The sequence below is a fragment of the Canis lupus genome, chromosome 3 (assembly GCF_011100685.1).
Source record: "Canis lupus familiaris isolate Mischka breed German Shepherd chromosome 3, alternate assembly UU_Cfam_GSD_1.0, whole genome shotgun sequence".
Lineage (NCBI taxonomy): Eukaryota > Metazoa > Chordata > Mammalia > Carnivora > Canidae > Canis > Canis lupus.
The window spans coordinates 27,534,216-27,560,346 of NC_049224.1; the positions used below are offsets into that span (position 1 = coordinate 27,534,216).

Here is a 26,131-nt window from a genome sequence, read left to right on the forward strand (position 1 = left end):
TGTTGCAATGTGGAGGAAGTTTTGGACTTGAAGGAGGGGAATGTGTATGAGAAATGGGTGGCAGTCTTGAAGACCCTCAAGTTTAATTGTGTGATAGGTTAAGTGTAGCAATTTAGTCAAGAATAATGGCTTGTGTTAACATAGAACAGGGGCTGAATTCAAGAGAGTTATGTAGTCTATAGAAGTTGACAATGAACTGTGTAGATAAAAAGGAATAAAGAAATTGGCTTGGTCAGCAATTAGTTGAGATAGGGAACCAGGAGAAGTTTGCAATGAGGTGAAATGACAAATTGGGTAAACGTTGATCTATTTATGGCTGTCCATATGGGAATGTCTTCTGGTTGGATATCCAGGTCTGGACTTTAGGTAAAAAGAACTGGGCTGAGGATAGAGTTTTGGGAGTCAGTAGAATATGTAAGTATTGGTTGAAACTATGAATGTCGATGAGCTCATTCAGGGTATTTATAGAAAAGAGCAGATGAGGCCTCTCTAGGGGAACAGTCATTTAAGGGCCAGGCAAAAGAGAAAGCTGTCAGGCTAAAACAGAGAATAGTGCCAAAAAGTCAGGTAAGGAAATTTTAAGAAATGAGTGGCCAGGATCAAATGTAGCAGAAGCCTCAAACGAAGCTAAAGTAGCTCTTAGATTTGGGTAGGTAGCGGTCCTTTAATGAATGACCTTACCTTAAGCAGTTTGAGAAGTCTGGGATGGAAGCCAAATTGCCACAGGGTGATGGTACTAATGAAGGATGAGGAAGTAGAGACTAGAAGTGTATGTAGACTTCTTTAAGACCAAGCTTCTTTGAAATACTGTGACTTCAGTAAGCTGTAGGGTTCAGAATTTTTTTGGTTTTGTTTCTAAATGGGATTAGGCATTCCTTTAGGCCCTAGGAACGGAGTTCATAGCTGAGGGTATTTAAAAATTATAGCAGAGAGGGATAATTACTGAGGAAAGAGATGGAAGAGCTTGTGATCTGAAACACAGGTAGTTGTGTACCCTAGTCAGCTTATCTTCCACATGGACTAGAGAGAGGGATGTAAGGAAGAAAATGACTAGATTGTTTGTAGGTTAATGGGCAGGGAGCTGGGAGAGAATTCCTTAGCTGAAGGACTCCGTTTCCTCAACTCATTAATTGATTTCATTTAACAAATATTTATTAAGAACCTGATATGTGTCAGGCACTGTTCTACGTGTATGAGATACATCTACAAACAAAGAGCCCTGCCCTTATAGGTATATATTTTTAGAAAATGATAGAAGACAAGGTTATCTACTAAGAACGTAGAAGATGAAGGTTGGTCAGAGCCTTGAGAAGAGAAGTGAAGAATGAAAGAGATTACCAACCATGAATAGCTGGGAGCTTAGAAGGCCCAACTGAGGTTAAAGCCATGAATTTTGGCGCTTTAATGGTTGAAGTCAAAATCTAGTTTGCTACTGTACCTGAGAAATCAAGCTGTGTGTTAGAGGGGTTTTCCTCGTCTCCATTCTGCTAACAATGAAACATGAAAGAGGTATGTCCAATTTTTGTAGTATTATATTCAGAGTTATTTTAATATGCTACCCTTTCCTCTTCAACTGCCCTTCTATGGAGGACATTGTTATTTTAGGAAACAAACCTTGTAAGTATTAAGTTTGCCAGAGTCCCATCAATTTCTTAACGTATGATGACTTTTCTATAGAAAACATCCTGAAATCTAGTGCTGTGGAAAGTATTGGCGCCCACTTGAAGTCTTAGACTGCATTTAATATTTATCTTATTTCTCACTTGTGCCCTGCACACATACCACACACAACACACAGACATTCACTGGGGAACCAGAGTATAAAGGTGTTCAAGTTCTGTCTTCTTTCATACCTGGGAAAGGCACAGAAATTAATTGATTGGCATAAGCACTTGAACATTGCTCAGATTCCTACTAAGAACTCAGTAGATTACTATTTTGAAAGCAGTTTTGCAGCTTTAACTTGTCTTTCTTACTCTTGATAAATGTAAATATTTTTAGTCTCTCTGGACAGGGTGGGCTTTTGTTCTCATTCTGGTTACTCAGAGTACCTGTACTCCTGTGCTGATCTTAATCTTATTATCAAGATAGCGTGGATAGCATATTATTTTACTTTTATTTTTTAGATTTTATTTATTTATGAGAGATAGGGAGAGAGGCAGGGATACAGGCAGAGGGAGAAGCAGGCTCCCTGCAGGGAGCCCAGTGTGGGACTTGATCCCGGGAATCCCAGGATCTGAGCCAAGGCAGATGCTCAACCATTGAGCTACCCAGGTGCCCTGGATAGCATTTTTTTTTTTTTTTTTAAATAGAGACTTCCATGCTGAAGGAATATGTCTTAACTAGTGAGTTGAGCAGTAATTAAGAAATAAATTTTACTTTATCCTTTATTGTATAAAATGTAATTATATCATCAAACTCTAAATGGATGGCACTTGTAGCATTTTTAAAAGTTTTTTTGTTTTGGTTTAAACCTCAAGAGAGAGATTTTTGGCTGCAGATGCTATAGCTGTGGTAAAGCCTAGCATGGCACAGTATAGCAAAATATAGGTTGGTTTAGCAATCAAGGTCTTTTGAGCCAGCTAGTGGCTGAATTTAAATTTTTGATTCTCTTTAGCTGTTATTGTTGGACAGGTTACTTAAGTTTTATATGTCTCAGTTTCCTCATCTGTAAAATGGAGGTTGCAATTGTGAAGATTAGAGGATAAAATACAAGGAAGGTTGTTAAAACAGTGTGGCACGTAGTAACTACTGTCACCACTGTGATTACTATGACTTTTACCCAGTTAAGTTTCTGGTACTCAACTGAATTTTTTAAAAACATCTAAATAGGGAACATGAAGAAAACTTTAAACTTTGGTACTATTGAAGGCCAAAAATAAGATTAGGGATTTATCCATCCTCTTCTAATCAAATACCCATTAAAATCCTCCCTCCCCCACTATTTTATGTCCAAAGAACTTACCTGTTTAATGTTCTAATGTCACTGATTGTTTTGAAATACTATTGCTGATTTAGGGGGCCTTGATGGAATCATGAAAATATTACTTCCTAGTAAAGAAGTTTGAATAATATATATGTGATAGGAATAATCATTCTAATTTTACTGTATTAAATTTTATAAGATACAATTAAATAAATCAAATTTAAATACTTTTTTAAAAAAAACTCTGTACTTAAACCATCTTATTGATCATCTTATTAAGTCCACAGAAAAGTATTTAAATACCTGATTGGGCTATTTTATTTTATTTTATTTTATTTAATTTTATTTTATTTATTTTTAAAGATTTTATTTATTTTTTTTTTCACGAGAATACACACACACACACAGAGAGAGAGAGAGAGAGGGAGGCAGAGACACAGGCAGAAGCAGGCTCCATGCAGGGAGCCCGACGTGGGACTCGATCCTTGGTCTCCAGGATCACACCCTGGACTGAAGGTGGCGCTAAACCGCTGAGCCACCGGGCTGCCCTGATTGGGCCTTTTTAAAATAAATACTGTTCATCAGTTATGGGAATCTTAAAATCAGATATTGTTAAATAACTCAGTTTAATATATGAAATGCTAAGTAAAAAACCAGCAAAGATAAAACATCTCTTTGTGAAGGACATGTATAACAACATAGAGAGAGGCTCATGGTGAAAAGTTCACAATATTTTGGTGTGGTCATTAGATCATGTTGTCTGGTCTTTTAAGTTCACTATTTAGGATGTTTGATTTGGGGCACTGTGGACTAATTTTACCCTATGGAAACAGAAGAGACTGATATATAAACTGGACTAATTAATGATTTATCAAGAAGTCATTAAAAATGCATCTTCTCCCATAGAAAAAAATGCCACCGTGGAAGCTATTGTAATCAGAAGGTTGATTGAAGGTTGTACTTTGTTACATGTCCAGTGCTGCGCTTTGTGCATTGATCCCCACTTGCCAACCAGGTACATCAGGGCCCTGGAGAGTGCTAGAGGCACTGCCCCATCACCTCTCAGAAATCCCTTTTTCTAACTTCCATAGTTATCTGCTTTCCTGTTACACCTTCTTGAAGAAAGTGAAACCCTTGAGGAGGTTTTATGCTTACTCATTAGCCTGATCATTCCTGCCTGAGTTTACAGCCTCATCTTGGTTGGATTTGAGGAGCTTAGATAGACTCCTACTAAATTTTTTGAATCTAAACTCTGTGTTATGGAAAGTTCTAAGCACATAAAAATCTAAAGAGAATTGTATGATTAACCCCTATGCATCTTTGTCACCATGCTTCAAGAGTTAACATACCTAAGGTGTATATTGTTTCATCTGTATTGCCTGTCCCTCTTCATATTATTTTAAAGTCTAGACCTCATACAATTTTACCTATACAATTAGATTTGATTAATAGATTTCGTGAGTCTTTCAATCTGTAACAGCCAGCCGTCCCTTTTTTGTTGTTTATGGAATTTGTCATCTAGAAATTTTCCACATTCTGAATTTGGCAGGCTGTATTTTCACCGTGTCATTTAACATGTTCCTCTGTTCTCTTATTTCTGGTAAACTTGTAGCTAAATCTAGGCTTGACTGAATTTAGGTTTGAATTCAATCCCCTGCCCCCAAGAATATGTCATAAGTGGTGTGATATTCTTCCAGTGTGTTGTATTATGACAGAAGGCACATAAGAATTTCTTGGCATTTCTTTTTTTGTATGTTAAAATTGATCAGTGTTAATCAGTTAATCAGTTAATCAGCTTGATCTATCCATTATATTCTTTCCATGAAATCATTATATTTTAATTCTTCCTAATTTTGTTCTCAAGGAGTACCTTGTCAAACGTTGTTGCCTTTCTTCTAATCCATTCTTCACATACAGCCACAATGATCTTTTATTTATTTATTTTTATTTTTATTTTTTTTCATGATGATCTTTTAAATATAAATCGGATCACATACTACCCATAGTGTCCCATTACTCAAAGACTAATACCTATCCTTTCTATACCTCATTTTATGCCATTCTGTCCTTTGAGAATCAGTATGGCATTATTCATAGCATAGGCTTTTGCATTCGACTGCCTGATTGTGTAACTTTGGGCAAGTCATTCAACTATTTTGTGCTTCAGTTTTCCATGTATAAAATCAGTATTTAAGAATACCTACCAACAGGATTGCAATGATTAAATAATACATATGAGTCACTTGGAACAATGCCTGTATAACATAAATACTGAGTGTTAGCTGTCAGTTGCTGCCGGTGTTGGTGCTGTCATTTCCAATATCTGTGTCTAAGCCACACTGTACTTTATAATTTTTGGAATTGCCAAGCTCTTGCCAGCCTCAAGATATTGCATGTTGTTCTGTCTCTTGGTATATAACAAACTGCCTAAAACTTAGTGTTTTAAAATAATAGCAGTCATTTAATTAGTTGATGAATTTGGAACATGGGATAGGGCTTAGTAGGAATGGCTTATCTCTGCTCTCTTTGGTTCTTGGCTGGGATGGTTTAACTAGAGGCTGTAATATCTACTTTTAAAGAGTCATTCATATGGTTGGTGAGGTAGTGTTCGCTTTTCACCAGAACTCAGCCAGGACTGGGCCTTGGTTTCTCTCCATAGGCTGATTGGCTTTACTCAAAGCATGGTGACCAAGTTCTAAAAGTGAGAGCCCGAAGAGAACCAGGCTGATGCTGAATGGCCTATTACAACTTAGCCTCTGAATTTACACAGTGTCACTTTTGCCTCTTTATTTTGGTCCAGACAGCCATAAAGGTCCATTCAAGTTTAAAGAAAATGGACATAGACTCCACCTCCTAATAGGGGGATGACAGGGTCCTAGAAGAAGGACAGAGTTACTGTTGTAGCCATCTTTGGAAAACATGTTTTAATATACACATGCTGTTGTCTGTGCCTGAAATGCTATTATACTCTGATTCTTACTCTTTAACCAGCTACCCAATTTAAATTAGTTCCATCTTCTTCCGTTCCTCTTGTGCACTCTCTTTCTCATAGTTCTTTATTTTCTTTGGCAACACTGATAATAGTTTGTAATTCTCTCCTGAAGTCCATGAAGGCTAGAGCATGTTATATACCTTGTATTAGGCATAAAACGTGTTGAAACATTAAAATGTATGATCAGTAACTTAAAAATTTTAATCCTGGGGCATCTGAGTGGCTCAGTTGATTGAGTGTCCAACTCTTAATTCTGGCTTAGATCTTAATCTCAGTGTCCTGAGATCGAGCACAAGTTGGGCTCTGTGCTCAGTAAGGAGTCTGCTTGAGATTCTCCCCCTCTCTCCCTTCCCCCTTTGCTGTGCACCCACGTGTGCGCTCTCTTTCTTCCCCAAATAAATAAATTAATTAATTAATTAATTAATCTTAAGAAAAAATCTTAACACCATGTATCACATTTCCAATAGGAAAAGCATATTCCAAACTTTGCAGAAGGAAGGGAACAGAGATACAGAAACACCAAGAGTCAGTCCTTTAACTTCTCATATTTCATGTCCTACTGCCTAGCCTGGGGTGAGGATGGGATGGAGAGGAGAAATGTATGTGTATAAATTTTGTGGAGGAGAGGAGATAGATGGAGTAAGCAGTTTGAATAGCTAAATCATAAGTACGTTTTCTCTTCCCTTATTTCTCTAGTTCATGGCAAGAGGCTTTTAGCTGGTTTGACAAAGAAGAATGATAGCCTAGGAAATATTCAGTACTCTCAGAGCAGCCAGATAGATGTTCTTTACTCAAGGTAACCTAACCACACACACCCTCACTCAGAACCAGTGTTCTTTCACTTTTGACACTTATCTAACAAATCAGTTACTGGGTTTCTCAGCCTCTTGGTGGTTGGGTAGGGGAAAAAAGAACAGATAGTGGGGTACAGATAATAGTAAGAACAGCTGTTGATATATCGGATATTGTAAGACTGGGAATAGTAATGTGTGTTAAAAGTGTCTACAAATTCTAAAGGCTCATTCACTTTAATGAATGAATTTCTCATTCACTTAAATACTTCCTTCATGCCACCTTGTTGGGTGTTGGAGACCTAAGAGTGAACAGAATGCACATGACTCCTGCCCCCATGGAGCTTGCAATCTGGGGATGGGAGTAGACTTAAGATGAGTGTTTGCAAAGTATATATTTTTTATCCTATTGACTTTTAATGTATATGTGTCTATATTTTAAATGATTTAAAAATTTTTTGTAAGTATACAGTTGGCTTTTGCTTAATATCCAATCTGATAAACTCTGCCTTTTATTTAATTTTATTTTCCTTTTTAAGGATTTTATTTGTTTATTTGAGAGAGAGAGCCAAGTACAAGTAGGGGGAGTGGCAGAGGGAGAGGGAGAAGCAGATTTCCCGTGGAGCAGGGAGCCCAATGCGGGGCTCAATCCCAGAACCCCAGAATTGTGACCCAAGTTGAAGGCAGACACCTGAGTCTCTGAGGTACCCCAAACTCTGCCTTTTAATTGGGGTGTTAGAAAATGTACATTTGATATCATAATTGATATGATTGGGTTTAAGTCTGCCGTTTTACTTGTTTTCTGTTTGTTCCATCTGGCTTTTTTTGTTCCCCACCCTCATCTCTCTTTTGACTTATTTTAGCAGACTTACTTAAGTATCTTTTATGGCTCCTTTCATTTATTTTATAGACTTACTATATTTTGAGTCTTTTTTTCTTTAATGATTGTTTAGGGTTTATAGTATACAGTTGACCATTGAACAACACCAGTTTGAACTGCACAGGTTTACTTATATGCAGATTTTTTTCAATCACTACAGTACTATAAATGTGTCTTAACATTTTGATAACATTTTCTTGTTTCTAGCTTTATCGTAAGGATACAGTGTGTAATACATATAACATACAAAATATGTGTTAATCAACTGTTTATGTTGTTAAGGCTTCTGGTCAGCAGTAAGCATTTGGTTAACTTTTGGGGAAGTCAAAAGTTATACATGGATTATTGACCACACAGGAGATCAGCAGCCCTAACCTCTGTGTTGTTCAAGAGTCAGCTGTGTAACTTATCACAGACCTTTGGATGGTATTGCATCACTTCACATATAATAAGAACCCTATAGTAGTATATATTGTATTATCCTCTACCTTTGTGCTATTGATAAACATTTTACTTCTCATATAACCCCACAATACATTGTGATTACTTTTTGCTAAAACAGTCAATTGTTTTTTAAAGAGATTTTAAAATTAAGGAAAAAATAGTATATTTACCATTTTTGATGTTCTTCATTCCTTTAAGTAGATCCAAATATGTACATGTATCATTTTCTTTTACCTGACACTTCTTTAATATCATCATCTCATAGTACAGGTCAACTGATGATGAATTCTTTCAACTTTTGTGTGTCTGAGAAAATCATTTCACCTTCACTTTAAAAGGAAAATGTTTTTTGAGATAAAATTCACAATGCATGAAGTAACCATAAACCATTTTAAAGTGTATAGCATTTGTTACATTCACAGTGTTTTGTAAACATCGTATCTGTCTAGTTCCAAGCTTTTTTCATTATTGTAAATCTGCTTTCATTTTTGCAGAAATTTTTCTGGGTAGAGAATTTTTGATGAGGTTTTTTTTTTTTCCTTTCTTTATTTTTAAGATGTTTTTCTGTCTCCTGGTTGATAGTGTTTCTGATGAGAAGTCCGCTGTCAAATATTTTTTCCATCCCTCCCATCTTTGAGGACTTCAGGTGCCATTTATGTGTCTGTTTCTGTTGATTGATTTTTGCGCTGATAGTATTTTTAAGTGTTAGATATTTAGAATTTGTTGATTAGGTGCTGAATTTTTGTATTTTTAAAATATTCATTAGAGGATCTAATGAAAGAAGTAGGATTTTTTTTTAATATTTATATGGTGATAATTGCATATGGTGATAATGCTTGTCTTAGAGGAAGTAGAAAATAGTGTATTAACATGACATAACAAAAGTCTATAACTTAAGAGATTTTGAGTTGGTTACTGTGTTATTCAGAAGTAAAGAAAAAGGAAATTTAAGTTTTCATTACAAACACCATTCACTTCTTTGGAAATAGTGAAAGTCATGGGCTTTGGATTTAGTCTTGCATTTGAATCCCAGAAATACCAGCACTAGCTGTGACCTAGCTTTGTGTTAAACTCCCCCCTCCTCCAATAAGTCTTTTTTTTTTTTTTTTTTACTCTTTTTATCTCTTAATGTTGTTTTGAGATGAAAATGAGTGTGTATGTGTGTATACATATATATATATATATATGTTAATATAAGGTGTTTACATGTAATAGGAATTCAACAAAATGTTGTGTTTTCACTTCAGCCCATCCTTCAACTGTTTCATTTTTGCAACAATACTACTTCTGGATAACACATTGATTTGAAGTTTGGTGAAATGGGGAGAATAATAGTCACTACTCAACTATACTTGTTATTCTTAAGCAATTACTGTAACTCTTCCCATAGCAATAATTTGTTATTCCTGAGCTTTAATTTTTATCAAATTACACTCAGTTGAAGATACCCAGTTGGTAAACAAATTGCCCAAAAGTGCTTTAATATTTTCAAAATTGCTTCTATTAAGATTTTATGCTGTTTTTCAGGAATTCTTCCCATACTGAGTCAACCTATTATTTGAGGAATAAAATCAGAAATTTATTTTTAATAGAATTTAGAATAAACTAATTCTGTAAATGGAGAGTTAATAGATTTTAACCGGATGAAGATTTGTACCATAGTCCTTAATCCATGGTTTCACTTTCAGTGGTTTTAGTTACCAGCAATCAACTGTAGTCTTGAAGCAGATGTGATGAGATGAAGGTCCATAGTAGCCTAACACTATGTCACAGTACCTACAACATTCACCTCACTTCATCTCATCACATAGGATTTTATCATTTCACATCATTACAAAAAGGGTGAGTACAGTATATTTTTTTGTGATAGACCATACATCAAACTTTTTTACAGCATTTTCTCTTTTATTATTAGTTATTATTAATCTCTTACTGTGCCTAAGTTATAAATTAAACATACACACACACACACACACACTCACACACACATACACACACACACACACACGGAAAAACAATATATAGGATTTGGTACTATCTTTGGTTTCAGGCATCCAGTGAGGGTCTTGAAACACTTCTTGCAGATAAGGGGAGGACTACTGTGTCATCTGTTATCATGTTAGTCTCCTATGTCTGCTGTAGCAAAACAAAGTTGGTGGCTTATAACAACATGGATTTATTTTGTTAAGATTCTAGATGTCAGAAGTCCAAAGCCTGTTTTACTGAGGGTGAAATCAAGGTGTCAGCAGGGCTGTAGTCTTTCAGGAGGCTCTAGGGGAAAATGGTTTCCTCCCCTTTTTTACCCTCTAGAGTTAAACTCCTTGCATTCACAGTTCATGGCCTCTTCCTCCAACTATAAAACCAGCAGTGTATGCATCTTCCAGTCTCTCCCTCTCCTCCCTTTGTCACATAACCTTCTTCTGGAGTTAAATCTCCTGCTGCCACTTTCTTATAAGGACACTTGTGATTACATTTAGGGCTCATCCAGATAATCCAGAAGAATCTTTCCATCTGAAGAGCCTTAACTTAATCATAGCTGTGAAGTTCTTTTGCAAAATAAAGTAACATTCGCAGATTTTAGTGTTAGGACCTCCATATCATTGGGGGCATTATTCAGCCTTCCACAGTCTTTGAAAGGGGATATCAATAAATCCTATTTTTCAAATGTTAGTGTTTTTATGCCATCCTATATTTCAAAGCCTGTTGGCTTACTGAAGTCTGTTAACTTCTCTTTTCTGTTGACTATTTTCAATTTTACCTGGTAAAGTATGTTTTTTCTGCCTATGTCAACAAATATTTAGTTGTGATGATTCACAAGAAAAACTGTCTTAAAAGTCACATCACCGGGGAGCCTACGTGTGGCAATTGAGCCTCCGATTCTTGGTTTCAGCTCAGGTCATGATGTCTCAGGGTTATGGGATCGCATGGGCTCCCTGCTTAGTGGAGAGTTCGCTTCTCTCACCCTCTGCCTGTCCCCCTGCTCATGCTCTGTCTCTCAAATCCTTTTTTTTTTTTTAATTCACATCATTTTTAGGGAATTTATAAGTGGTTTCTAAAGTAGTTCTTACAACCCATTTTGCAGAACTTGTTCTTATGGAATTTAGCCTTTCTGATTATGTATGTGTGAATTCTGTAATAGCTCAGATGGCTCTTATTGGAAGTATACACAACTTCCCCACAGTACAACTAGCTAGGGACTTAATTTTTAAAACTGAAAGGGAACATTTCCCTGGAACAACACCTTTACCCAAGGTGAAATATTCAGTGAAATGCTAGAAGGATTAAATCTTTAGTAGATGTTTTTGCCACAAAAAAGAAACCAAGATAGGGAAAACAATGGGAAGAAAGTAGAAAGTATTTTTGCACATGTACAGCTCCTAGTTTGTTAAAATATACATTTTCTTCCTATCATGTAATCCTTTTCAGAAATACCATATGTGATGAAATTTAGCCAGTGTCTGAAACAGATAGGAGATAATTTGGAGTTCATAACTTCTAGTCTCAAAGACCAGTGCTTTCCCCTCACACAGGCTAACATTATTATTGTTGTTGTTGTTGTTATTGTTACTGTGATCTGTTACAGAGGTGGAACCATTCTGTCAAAATACAGATTAGAGAGTTATGTTTCCTTGCAGAAGGAAAGCTCAAGAACTATGATAATTGAGATGACTAAAAATAAGTTATTGAATCCTTCCAAACTACACTGTCATTCCAATGAAGTCTTAAAGTACAAATTGCTTTCAAAATACAAGTAAAACATAAATGATACCAGTGAACATACATACATTCCATGAAAACAAATACTCCCAACAGTGCTTAACATGCACAGTAACCATAGTTGTGTAGCATACTATCCCACTTCTGTCAACAAAATTAGAGGGAAGGGCCATGCAAACATTTGGTTACAGCGTGAACTCATGACAAAAGAATTATTTTCCCATCCAAGGAGTCACTATAGGGTAAAGTTGGGCACTCCAGAGCTAAATTATATTTGTGTGCCAGCTCTACCAAGTGTTATCTTGAGCAAATACCACTCCATATACCTTAGGTTCCTCATCTTCAAGAGAGGAATAATAGTACCTCATAAAGGCTGAGAGGATTCAGTAACACAGGGATAGCAGTTACAACAGTGTCTGACCCTATGTTTAGCCTTCAAAAATGTTAACTATAACCAAAGAATTTGCCATATACGCATTTATAAGTTTAAGCTTTTGCTTTCAGGTTTGAGTGGCATATCTGAATTTCTCATTTTGAATTATCCAATCTATGGCTTTCCTCCTTCGGCATAAATGATGGAAGCCGTAATTTGTGTGCTCATTAATTGATACAAGAGAAATTGTTGAGAGTTCACATCATACCAAGTGCAAAAGGTTAAAAACTGTCAACTTTTTTGTCACTGACTTTTTAAAATTCAAAAGCTAGTTTTTAAGCTACTCAGTTTTTATGATATTAAATCTGTAAGCTTTCGATTTATACAGAGAATTTCCACTTATTATCAAAAAATCAAGAAAATGGTAAAGCAGGACAGTTGAAAATAGTGTTGAAAAGAAGCAGATGAATAGATAGATGATATCATTACTGAGTAAAAAACAGAACATGGCTGAGTTTCTTGGCAAATGAGCCGAGAAGTGTGTTGCATTGTAGTCTTACTTGGATATAACAGCCATAGATGAATTTTTCCCTTGCATGGTCATAGGAGATACTGAGTAACATCAGGATTCAATGGGAGTTTCTTTTATCAATCTGTTAAGAGATCTAAGGAAGAACTACTTTTTTTTTTTTAAAGTTTTATTTATTTATTTGAGAGAAAGAGAGCACTCAGGAGCTGGACGCTGGAGGGAGAGGGAGAGAGAATCCAAACCAGACTGCATACTGAGCGCAGAGATCCTACAACCGTGAGATCATGGCCTGAGCTGAAGCCAAGTGTTGGCCACTTATCTGACTGAGCCACTCAGGTGCCCCTCAAGGAAGGACTTTATTTATTTATTTTTTTAACATTTTATTTATTCATAGAGACACAGAGAGAGGCAGAGACACAGGCAGAGGGAGAAGCAGGCTCCACACAGGAAGGCTGACGTGGGACTCGATCCCGGGACTCGAGGATCACACCCTTGGCTGAAGGCAGCACTAAACCGCTGACCCACCCTGGCTGCCCAAGGAAGGACTTTAAATCTTAATTCAGTGTAGGCTTTTAAGATGAGAAGAAATTTGCCTTCTGGCTGTGTTACTAATGGGGTTTAATCTTATAGAATTTAGAATAGTTAACAGGTTCCTTAAGCAAATACTTTTGATATTTCTGCCAAAGTACCTTAATAGTAGAAAAGAGTATCATTTAGGATACTAAGGATAGGAAGGTATCTCTTTTGTGGTATGACTTAGCTTATAAATTCATGTGAACTTTTCATTCTTTTCCATAGTCTAACCATATTTATTTCTGATGTGATTTTTATTACCATGATGTAAAATGTTGTGGGGAGACTTGCTGTGCTCACGTTGCTGTTTGTAGTACTCTTGTTAATACCACTTCTCTCCCTTTTCTTGAGAAATAAGGCTACTTGTTTTTCTCAAATGTCTCAAAAGAGCATTCAGTTGAGACTCCGGAGCTCTTTCTCACATGGTGAGAGGCTCTTTCTGACTGGGAGAGATTTAACACTAGGTATTCTACTTTGCTCACTCTAGAGTATGGCTTTTATGGAATAACTGAGAACTGGTTCCAAATAGTTGCACGAGGCAACCTTAATTAGATTCCTGGTATCATCCACTTAAAAATTGTGAAATGTCTGCCAGACATGAAGGCTTCAGTAGAATTGGTACTTTTTCTGTTTGTCCATTGGTTCAGCTACTATTTGTATTTAGTTAATTGATCATGATATTCTCTTCTATGTTGGCTGGGAGAACCAGTTAGGAAACTTTTCCAGTTTGAGATGAGTGGCTTTCTTAGAATTGGTATCTTACGTGATTTTGTAGGACAAGCTTGCTGGTTCAGAGTGACACAGGAAGTTATATTATTTGTTATTTGTTGTGTAAGATAATTCTAGATATCATTACACATCATAAGAGAATTTTGAGCAGACCTAGTTGATGGAGAAACTTGCATCAGTGGGGATTTGTGGCTGATTTGTAGGAAGTATTCTATGGGCAAGAGTATTCCCAAATCTATTATTTGCTGGATGAATCCGTTATCAATAGGGCTATATTTTTAACTGTCATTTACGTTTTTTTTTTTTTTTTAACTTAAGGCCTATATTTAGTAAAGGGTGCAAACATACAGTTCATTGAATGTTTACATATGTATTTATCTGTGTAATCACCAAGATAATATTCTACTACTTACATTTTTTAAAGCAAGCAGATACATTCATTGCATTACAATTGTTTGCTTAAACTTTTTTTCTTATTACAAGTACAGTGCATGTTCACATATTGAAAAATTAAGATTAAAAAGTTGCTTATAAATCCCATAATCAAGAACTCTGTGTGTTTTAGTATACATTCTTTCATTCATTCACTCATTCATTCATTCTTAGGTGCCTAATGTGTGCCAGGTATTTGGGTTGCTGGGGACATAGCAATAATCTAAAAAGACATAATTCTTGCCCTTGAGGAGATAACATTCTTGCCGCAGGAGAGGGACAGTAAATAAGAAAACACATTGGATGTCACATGGTGATATGTCAGGGGGGGAAGTCAAAAGAAGGGGTCGGGGGAATAGGGAAAGGAGCTGCAGTTTTTCATAGAGGAATCAGAATGGCCTCACTGAGAACATAATGTTTGAGCAAACAGCTGGAAGAGGCAAAGAAAAATACTAGACAGATTTGGAGGGAAAGATCACTTCCTTCAGGCAAAGGCCCTGTGGTAGGCAGTGGTGGACATGTTTGAGAAACCCCAGGAAGGCCAGTGTGGCTGGAATAAAAGACAAGTGGCAAATGAGGTTGGAGAGGCAGGGGCCACATCCTGTAGTGGTTCTTCCTCCTGGCTACACAGGAGAATCACCTTGGAGGCTGGGTGTTTCTAACGCAGCCAGGGTTGAGAAACATTGGTAGAAGGCCTTTAGACCATTTTAAGGACTTTGGTTTTTACCATGAGTGAAATGGGAAACCATTGGAGGGTTTTGAGGAATGACTCACCTGATTTAGGTTTTATTATTTTAAAATATTATGAAAATAAAACTTTCCTGAATCATCATCCCACCTGCTTCAGTAGCCATCTCCATTTTGCTTTAGTTAATATACCCTCACCCCTCCCACCCTTTTTACCCCCCAGAGTATTTTAACACTAGCTTAGGTTTTTAGAAGGATAACTGGTTTCTGTGTTGAGAGGAGGACAAGCAGGATGAAGGCTGAATATAAGTATATCCTCTGTGGGGTTTTTTTCCTTTTATATTCCTTTTTTTTTTTTTTTTTTTTTTTTAAAGATTTCATTTATTTATTTGACAGAGAATGAGGGAGCACAAGCAGAGGCAGCAGCAGAGGGATAGGGAGAAGCTGATTCCCTACTGAGCAGGGAGCCAATGCAGGACTCCATCCCAGGACCCTGAGACCATGACTGGAGCTGAAGGCAGATGCTTAACCAACTGAGCCACCCAGGCACCCTTTCCTGGATACTCTTAAACAAAAATTAAATTATACTGGATTCACTATTTTATAAACTATTTTCCTTGACTATATTAGACATGTCACTGAATAGTCAATTACTTTGTTTTTAATGGCTACATCGAATTTTATTATATTGGCTGCACCTTAATTTATTTGGTCTTACATTATTGAACATTTTAATTTATAACCTTTGGTAATCAGACTATGTGGTAATACAGCCCTTTAGCTAAATCTCTGCGTATACCCATGATTATTTCCTTAAGGTAAATTCCTAGAATGGAATTGCTATGTCAAAGGATATGCACAAAAATTTAAAGGCTTTTGATATGCATTGTCAAAGTGTTTTTCAGAAAGGGTTTACTAATTTATACTCCCACCAGCTGTTTCTGAAAGTGTCAAGTTTTCTTAAACTCTCACTAACATTGAAATCTTTCATTAAAAAAAAAAAAATTCCTGTTTTGACAGGTGAAAAAATAACTCATGGTTTTAATTTGCAGTTCTTTGATTTCTAGTGAGGTTGAATTTTATTTCCATTTGCATTTAAAAAATGCTTATTCGTATCATTTGCTGATTGTGTTACTTGGGGTGAGTCACTTAGGACATGTTTTTGTACTATGAAATGGGTATTGTGTGCCAGCTTCTCAGAGTTTTCACAAACTTTAAACAAAAGCATTTTGTATGCCCAGGTTTATAAACTGTTTGACTATGATCCACAGTAAAAAACAAAAGGCATCTTACGTTGCAACCAGCATTGGTAAATAAGTAGCCAAAAGTTTTATGAATAATGCTTCTACTGTATCCAAGTGAGATGCACTCTGACACTTTACATCCTTGTTCTTTTTTAAAATGTCCACTGTTAACCTTTAGTTGATCATGATCCTCTGGGTTGTGATGCAGTGTTTAAAAAAACACTGCTATAAGCTGTAGAGTACTGTATCTTGTTAGGTGCTTTTCTATCTACAGTGATTACCTCTACCAAATACCCTGAACGTCAGTCTGCCCTTTAGCTCTACCAAAATTCGCTTCAGAAAGGCTATAAGTAGGAGGTAAGACTCCAAACTTAGCTTATTATATTCCTATATCAGGTTTTTCATCAGTGAAAAATACTAAATTTATTCACACTCTGAAAATGTACTTGTTTGGACTTCTATAATGCCATAATGACTGAATTATTAACATGGCTGTTTTGAAATAGATCTAATGCATTTGAACAAAAAAACCTACATCATTATGGGGATTGTATTTGCAAAACCCCCAATTGAGACATAGCATCTGACAGAAGTTTTGTCTATAATTTTTGGTACCTGAAAATCTGACAAAAGTGGGAAATGCGAATCACATTTAGCTATATTTAATACAGCTCTTTTTCAGTAGAACAAATTAGTGTATGAAAGTTGAATAGTCCTGAGAGACTAAGAGTATGTGGCTTCCATATATAAAATCCAGATACTATTCTAGCTAACCTAAGTGAGGACCACTCAGAAAGGAATTAGCCAGGTGGAATTATTAGCTGTGACTGGAGAAAACTCCATTTGATGGGAGTGATTCTTTCAAGTCTGAGGAATGTTGGAATGGAAATTGCATAGAGAAACAGAGTGGGGATGGGGTGATGGTGTTTACTATTTGAAAAACACCCAGGAGTTTAACCTATTTAACAATAAAACCTTGTTGTTACTTTTGACTTGTAGTTTAACATTAAATTTTTTTTTAAGATTTTATTTATTTATTCATAAGAGACACAGAGAGAAAGAGAGGCAAAGACACAGGCAGAGGGAGAAGCAGGCTCCATGCAGGGAGACTGATGTGGGTCTCTATCCCAGGTCTCCAGGATCACGCCCTGGGCTGAAGGCAGCGCTAAACTGCTGAGCCACCCGGGCTGCCTGACATTAAATATTTTGTTTAAAAAATATTTTTTGATGCTAAGCCAGGAAAATTTTTAAAGACTCTAAGTTAAAAGTTTGACTAAAAAGCATTTACTACTCCTCTGTTCACCCCTCCACAAAGGAAAAATTTTAAGGAAGGTGAGAAACAATTTGGCATATAAAAATTAAAACTAAATTTAATACCAAGGAACTGTAATTTACCTTTGAAAAAGAGCAGAATATATATGCCGTTTCTATACTCTATTGATTTTCAAACATTAAATGTCATCACATTTAGAAAAATAAGCAACTCTGCTTTTCTGTACTTTAGTGGGTGTTGACCTTAATTAAGTGTGCATATGTGGTTAGAATTATGAGATTTCTCTTTGCATATGGTTTGAGTGCTGAATTTTGGATTCTGGTCTCTTCACTCTCTGAAGCTAAAATTAGGTTTTAAACAAGCTCAGAAATAAGTGTAGAAATCTACTGGGCTCAAATGGGCCAGAAATATATGAAGCATTCCTCAGCCTCACTAGTAATCAGGGTTATGCAAATGAAAGCAACAATGAAATACCATTTCATGCCCATCAAGTTGGCAGAAATTAAAGCTGTCACTTGGACATTATCAAGTGTTGGGAGGAAATAATCTAAGACTATTAGAATATAAATTGGTCATGTGCTGTGAAGAACAATTTGGAAATATGCTATGGCGCATACTCTATGACCAGGAATTCTTCTAGTGTATCTTCTTGCATGTGTGAACAAGTAAACACACAGGGGCATTCTTTGTAATAGTATGAAAATTAGAACCTATGTATGTCTATCAGTAAGGAAATAGCTACATAAAATAGTCCAATATTTTCCAGTTGAAATACAATGTGAACATCATGTGCAATTTAAAATTTACTCCTGGAGTGCCTGGGTGGCTTAGTTGGTTAAGCGTCTGCCTTCAGCTCAGTTCATGATCCCAGGATCCTGGGATGGAGCCCTGCATATTGTCTCTATGCTCAGTGGGGAGCCTGCCTCCTCTTCTGGACTCTACCCCCATGCTCTCTCCATTGCTTTCTCTCAAATAAATAAATTAAATCTTTAAAAATAAATACATAAATAAATTTAAAGTTTTAAAAAGGTAATATCAATTTTAATACATTTTGGCACATTATACCAAAATATTTATCTTTTAAACGTGATTAATATAAAAATCATTGGACTATTTTACATTCTTTTTTCATACTAAGTCTTTGAAATCCCTTATGTATTTTGCACTGAGAGCATATCTCCATTTCGATGCTAAAGTTTATCAGAAATACTTGATCTGAATTTAAATTTCATCAAAAGTACAGTTGAAATAGTAGATTCATGTAACCAAGTTGTTCCATACATGCTTAAATGTATTTAAATAACTGACTTGGGTATCAAAAATCTAAGCTGATTCACTTTCTCAATTGCATTAGCTGTATTTCAGATAATCGGTAGTCATGTGACTAGTAGCTACCATATTGGACAGTGCAGCTCTAGTGATAGCATAAACTATACTGCATAGCAGTTAAAATAAATGATATACATATGTATAAAACATGGCTGATGATTCAAATTTCACAGCATCAGTAAAAATTCTAGAGAAATGTGTGGTTTAATGGTTTGCTTTGAGCAATTTAAAATACTATTCACAATAATACATGGAATAATGTAATATTTATGCAACCACTATTCAAATATAGCAGACATTAACATTTTGCCACAGTACCTTCAAATCTTTCTCTTCAGTCCTGAATTTATTTTTTATTTTATTTTATTTTATTTTATTTTATTTTATTTTATTTTATTTTTTAATTTTTTTTGAATTTATTTTTTAAAATATCCATTTCAGATATTGTATGAATTGAGTATCCACTTGATTAGTTTGTAGTAGGTATACAGGAGAAAAGTACCAAAGAGTAATACTGTTCCTTGAAATATTGGTGTTAGAATTCAAGTGGTCTTCTAACATTTAATGCATTTGAAAAGTTTTTAGGAATTGGATGTCTACTAGAAAATTATTTTAGATTTTTAGGAATGCACCACCTGTTTTAACCAGAATTAAATTCTTAATAAGAGGCTATTCGCTTTAGATTTCCCTAGTGTATATTTTCAGTTCTTACTATTGAAGTTCTAAAAAACATATGCCTGCTATGTTTCTGGTTCATCACTAGATGGAGTTGTTGTAGTGCAACTATGTGTTGGGTGGCTATTAGTAGAATAATCTTTGCTTCTCTCAAAGTAAGCACGTATTGTTTAAAAGATAACATTCTCAACATCTACACAATCAGCTGTTAAACACATAACATGGCAATAGAAATACATAGTTGATAATACGCAGTTATCTTTGAGCAGCATCAAAACAGCTATTTTAGTCAGTAAGGTTTTTCTTATATGGGTGTGTAAGGAGGTGGAATTAAACCAGTTCTCAGATAATCCAGAGGAATTACAATTTTTAAAAAAGATTTTATTCGTTTATTTATTCATGAGAGACACAGAAAGAGAGGCAGAGACACAGGCAGAGGGAAAAGCAGGCTCCATGCAGGGAGCCCGATGTGGGACTCGATCCCAGGACTCCAGGACCATGCCCTGGGCTGAACGAAGGCAGGCACTAAACTGCTGAGCCACCCAGGGATCCCCAGGAATTACAATTTATATTATTACTTGTACTGGATAATTCTGTTGAGGAAATTCGGGTGTTTGGGTTCTGACTTTTCTGAAGACATTTCGTGCCACCCCCACTGGCACTGAAACTAAGTTCTTCACTCATTACATCTGAAGTTCAGTGATCATTGGTGTCTATTCTTATCCTTTCCCATGTCCTTTAGGCCTTAACACGTATTATCTAGCTTCTCAAATTCCAAAAAGTAAGCTGACGGAATGTTCTTTATCTTACTTTCCGTGTATTTACTTCTAATGAAGGAGAGTATTTTCACCAGGAAGTAGATGTACCTATAGCACTTGAGTCCTGCGGTTAGGCATGTTTGGATTTCTGCTTCTCTCCTACTTTCTTTTTATTCCTTTTTATGAATAATAGGAATACGTTCATATCATGTACTATATAGTCAATTGAGTTGAAGCTCTTAAAATTTGTCACTCTTTGGTTCTTTGGCAGTCTTCACAGTGGCCCCTGAAACATTCTTTTCTCGGTGTTAATTTTGATGTGTATGCCGTTTTTCCTCCACAATGCCACTTAAGAAAATCTTTTTAGTACCTGTGCAAGGTTAAAAATTAAGTAATACTTATAGGTTTATTTAGACAAGTACTGTTTCCCTATCTCATTTTATCTTCATCAGGCCCCATCACTAGAGACAGCTACTTTTAAAACCTCAAACTTTTGTTTCTCTTGGTAATTACCTATCTCTGATCTGTGTTATACTGCTATTTCTTGATTAAAAGCTTTGTATATTAAAATCTTACAGCCCAAAGCCAATTGATAGTGAACTTTTGCCATTTTCACATTAATTCCTCCCACCTATCTCAATGCAGTTAGTCTTACGAATTTTATTGATTACCTCTAGAATTTTAGGTGAGGCCCCCCAAATCAAATTGTGTGTGCTGTGGGCTTGTGTTTTAAAGTTAATAAATGACCAGCGTACAGCTATCCAGGAGTTCTGGAAGACATTCAGTTTCATTTTATTAGGGGGCCCTTTATTGTAAGGTTTATGTAAACGTCTTTGATTATAATTTGTGTAATTTTTATTTTTATTTTTTTTTAAATTTGTGTAATTTTTAAAATGAAAACTGCTTGAAACAATTAGGAAACTTGTTTTATCCCATAGGAAGCCTGGAGGCTGATTCATTGATTCAATGACACAATCAAGGAAGCAGATTCTTTGTCTTTACATCTGCTATTCTTAGCAAACAATGTCAGCTTTGTTCTCAGGTTAGCTGCCTGATAGTAAGATGACTCCTTCAGGTCCAGTGTCACCCTGTACATCCCTTCTTGTGTGTGGATCTCTTTGTGCATGTACCCAGAAGCTACCAGCAAACATTCCCTGGTTATCGGGTTGACCTGAATTGCTTCAGAGGTCCATTCCTAAACGGACTTCTGCAAAGAAGAGTGAGATTACTTTGATTATCCTGGTGACGTTCATAGTTGGGTAGAAGAGGGTTAGAATACTAGAACAAATCCAGGATATTTTAGGAGAGAGTGCGGAAGAATAGTTGGTGGGTAGTCAGGGAACAATGTAACCGTGTTAAACTTTCAGTGACAAGTGTTACTTTGTTTCCTAAGTTTCTACCTGGCTCCTTGTTTTTTGAAAAATTAATTAGAAACTCAGGGAATTATTTGAAACCACAACCTTCTTCATATGTCTTTGCTACAGTATTTATTGTACTTAAATATATGAAAAACATTTGTGGGCAGCCCAGGTGGCTCAGCAGTTTAGCGCTGCCTTCAGCCTGGGGTGTGATCCTGGAGACCTGGGATCGAGTCCCACGTCGGGCTCCCTGCATGGAGCCTGCTTCTCCCTCTGCCTGTCTGTGCTTCTCTCGCTCTCTGTGTGTTTCTCATGAATAAATAAATAAAAATCTTTTAAAAAAATGAAAAACATTTGTAAGCAAAACATTAAAAGAAGACTAAGAAGGGGCACCTGGGTGGCTTAATTGGCTACGTGTCCAACTCTTGATCTCAGCTCAGGTCTTGCTCTCAGTCATGAGTTCAAGCCCTGCATTGGGCGCCAGGCTGTGTATGGAGCCTTAAAAAACAAAACAAAACAAAACACTAAAGAATGTATTTCTTTTTCTTCTCTTGAGCTTAGTTGTTACTATTGGACCCATACCTTTGCACTTCCTTGGAACATAAATTTATTGCATATTTGCAAAAATACAGACTTTAGTAATAATTTTTAAAAAGCATTATCATTGAGTTTTTCTTTTTCTTTTTTAAAAGATTTTATTTATTCATGAGAGAGACAGGCAGAGGAAGAAACAGGCTCCATGCAGGGAGCCCGACATGGGACTCGATACTGCGTCTGCAGGATCAGGCCCTGGACTGAGGGCGGTGCTAAACCGCTGAGCCACCCGGGCTGTCCTCATTGAGTTTTTCTAAATCAAATCTATGTAGATGACAAATGTTAACTTTTTCCTCTTTTTTCCCCTGCATCTAGAGCTTATATGTCTTTAGCAAATAGTTGTACTGTTTTGCTTCCGTTTTCATGATTCTTGTTTCTTCCTTATTACAGATGCCTAAGTTAAATATAGTAATTCTTTATGTCAACTTTAATGAGGTCGCTTGTTTTTAAAAAAAAATTCCGATTTTACTGTGTTTTTCTCAGGTCATCTTATACTTTATTTCTTCCAATTATTCACATCCATATTAAGTTTTGGGGTTGATTACTGCATATAGTACTTTTACTGAGTTTTAGCCCAAGATGAAGAACTTCAGAATTATTCTTACAACAGCTTCTTAGAATTATTTTATGAGCCAACTGGAAAATACTCCAGTAAGCTTTTCTTATAATAGGTCATTTGAATCACTCATGGTCCTGATTATTGATGTAAGAAATGACAAAGTAGATGATTCTCTAGGATTAAAGTGTGTAGGTGTGGGTGTGGTGTATGTACGTGTTTAGTTTTGTTTCTTTAAGGTAGTTTAAAGCATTTCTTGCCAAAATCTATTTGCTTTTAAATTTGATTTTTAGATTATTTTCTTAGAAGAGTTATTTTGTTTTTTTTTTTTTGTTTTTTTTTTAAAGATTTTATTTATTTATTCATGATAGTCACAGAGAGAGAGAGAGAGAGGCAGAGACACAGGCAGAGGGAGAAGCAGGCTCCATGCACCGGGAGCCCGATGTGGGATTCGATCCCGGGTCTCCAGGATCGCGCCCTGGGCCAAAGGCAGGCGCCAAACCGCTGCGCCACCCAGGGATCCCAGAAGAGTTATTTTGAATGCCATTAACAAACATTAATACTAGTCATTACTAAATAAGGCTTCAATTTTTGTATTGGATTTTTTTATATATATTTTTTCTAGTGACAATAATGTCAGTAAAAAAGGCAGAATTTCCAGACTATTGTGGTCATAAAATATAAGTCCTGGGAGATGTTAATGTGTTACATGGAAAAGAATTCTAGGGTCAGATAGTTTTGCCACATGCTGGTTATTCAGGCTTAAGTGGGTTTCTTTACTGCAGGACTTCTTAGGATCTTTAAAAATACTTAGGATCTTAATATATTAACGTATATTGTAAGCATTTCAGAATGGGGCAATACAGTGTTTGCAGAACTTATTTAAACATGGAGCATTCATTTCTAGGACTGTTCCGTAGAACATACTTTGGGAAATAATGGTATTTGATGCAGTTAGTATTTGTGTGAACTGCCGTGAAGGAAGTAGTGTGTCTAACCTTTATTGATGAATGCCATGCAATTTATTTGAAAAAGTATTAACTTTAACACTTGGACCCTTGGGACAATAAGTTTCAAATGCTTTACAGATCCTCTTAGGAAATTAGAGTTTGAAGGTTTCAAGTATAGCATTCTTATTGCTGCTTCTACAGCTTTTCTTTAAAATGAAATTTATCCACATGCTTAGTGTTGTTGAAATCTATCTTAAACAGACTAGTGATATGATCTCTTGATGGCTCCCTTAACTTTTTACTCTGGCTGGTGTTCTGTATTATTATGCTCCAAACTAATATTTTCAAGTTGCTGTGCTGACAGTTTTATATGCACACCCTTATACGCATCTGACCTTGATCAAAACTGAGTTCATCCTCTCCCATTTCATCCTCCCCCAATCCCAGACTTTGCTTTCTGTTCCCATATGGGTTAGTGACATCATTAACATTTTGGTCTGGATAATTCTTTCTCGTAGGGGACTGCTCTGTGCATTGTAGATGTTTAGCAACATCCCTGGCTTCTACCCACTAGATGCCAATTGCAATCTCCTTCAGTTATACCAACTAAACATGTCTCCAGATTTTGTGAAATACCCCATGGTGAACAAATCACTCCTGTTAGAGAAACACTGCCCTACAGCCAATGTATTCCTTAATCTTACTGATTCTATTTTTTAAGTTTACCTTTAATCCCTCCTCACGTTTTTTATTCCCACTCCCTAACCTCCGTTCCTCTTTATTTCTAATACTTGAGTTTCTTTCATAAGGGTGTGACTAGCCTTCCTGTGTCCGATTTTGTTTCCCTCCCACCCACCCTCTTTAGTACTGCCAAGTTTATCTTTCTAACATGCGGAGCTGTTCTCTATATACAATCTCTCAGTAGTTTCTGGAGGAGACCCTTGTGAACTGGCCTCTCTTTAGCCTCATTCTTTAAAGGTGCTCATACTTACTACACACCCTAGTGTACTTGTGCCTTCTTCCCACCATAGCATACTGTGTTTCAAACTCCTACACAGTTTCTCCATGGTAGGAGCTCTTGGTCACTTGTTTTCAGAGAATATATCATGCTGAAAAGCATTTTTTTTTTTTTTTTGACATCTGTCCTCCCTCATCAAATTGAACTTTTCAGGGACAGGGACCATCTCTCTCTCTGTTTTGGGCAGGTAATAGATATCCAAGAGAAGTCTGAACCATTTATTAGTATGCCTTGATAGATGTGGTAACTTCCTTATTCTAGGAATTCTTTTCCCTGTGTCAGCAGTGAAATTATTTTTCTAAGCTTTCTCATCTAGATTTTGATAGGCTTTTGACCACAAATCACCTATTCAGAAGAGAATTGACGAAAAGCAGTGTACCTACCTAGTTGATACTCAAATTCAGAAGGCACATTTGTGAAACAGCTAGTTAATTCTAAAAGATTTTTATTCAGAAGGGAATTAAATGGTGTGGATTAATTGTGCAGATTAATATAATTGAATTAAAATGTCGAAAGTATTAGAATAATTGAAAACATTGGATTTCCATTGATAAGGATTTGTTAAAATACTTGCAAAAGTGCTATCATTGTCTTAACTATTTTAGTTTTTTATAAAACATATTGCAACATCCTCAACTATTTAGAAATTTATTCCCTTTCAAATGAGGTAGAGGGGTTGTTAGTAAAGACTAGAGTTCCTCCTTCCTTTCCTTACAGGCCTTAATAAATACAGTTTTGTGTGATTGGGTTTTCCTGTGAATTGGAACTAGCTACAGTCAGGCTGACCAATTACACACTTATACCTAGAACTTTAATTAAAAGGTGAAGAAGAGAAAACTCAAAGTTTACATGGCTTTCTGGAAGATAACCCAAGTATAGCATCAGCCTCATTGAAAAAATGAAGGATTGAAGGTGGGGAAAAGGGGAATGAATAGATCTAGTCCTAATTCAGAATTTTTCACCCAGGTGCAATGCCTTGCCAGATTGTTAATAATTATTTATTGGATGAATCCAATAATCCAATATACTCACTGTATATAACGTGAGTTAAGCCAGAAATGATGGCTTTCTGCTTCAGTTTTTAGGGAATGGCATAAAAAGGATCCATTCCTTTGGAAGAAATTCTTTTAATAAGAAAAGCTGTTATGGAGGTTTACAGAAATAAAGCTGAGAAGAGGGAGGTTACCTACAGGGAAGGTACCTCCCTTTCATACCTGCTCTCCAAAAGCTGAAGCAGATCATAGGCATATGTGACACCCAGCCCGTTATTATTAACCTAAAGAGTCATGTTGCCAAGGACCCA

At 36.1% G+C, this 26,131-nt stretch overlaps 1 protein-coding gene across 4 annotated transcripts in view; it reads left to right on the plus strand.

Annotated features, from left to right (window-relative positions):
• The window catches only part of HOMER1 (homer scaffold protein 1), a 130,970-nt gene that overhangs the window by 22,380 nt on the left and 82,459 nt on the right, over positions 1-26,131 (plus strand). Inside the window, exon 1 of one of the 4 annotated variants that reach the window (XM_038532469.1) lies at positions 9,757-9,875. The exons of the other annotated variants lie outside the window; for them this stretch is intronic. Within the exon in view, the coding sequence (XP_038388397.1) occupies positions 9,772-9,875 (104 nt within the window). The 5' untranslated portion in view covers positions 9,757-9,771. Of the gene's footprint in view, positions 1-9,756; positions 9,876-26,131 lie in introns of those variants that run through there. 4 annotated transcript variants of the gene reach the window in all.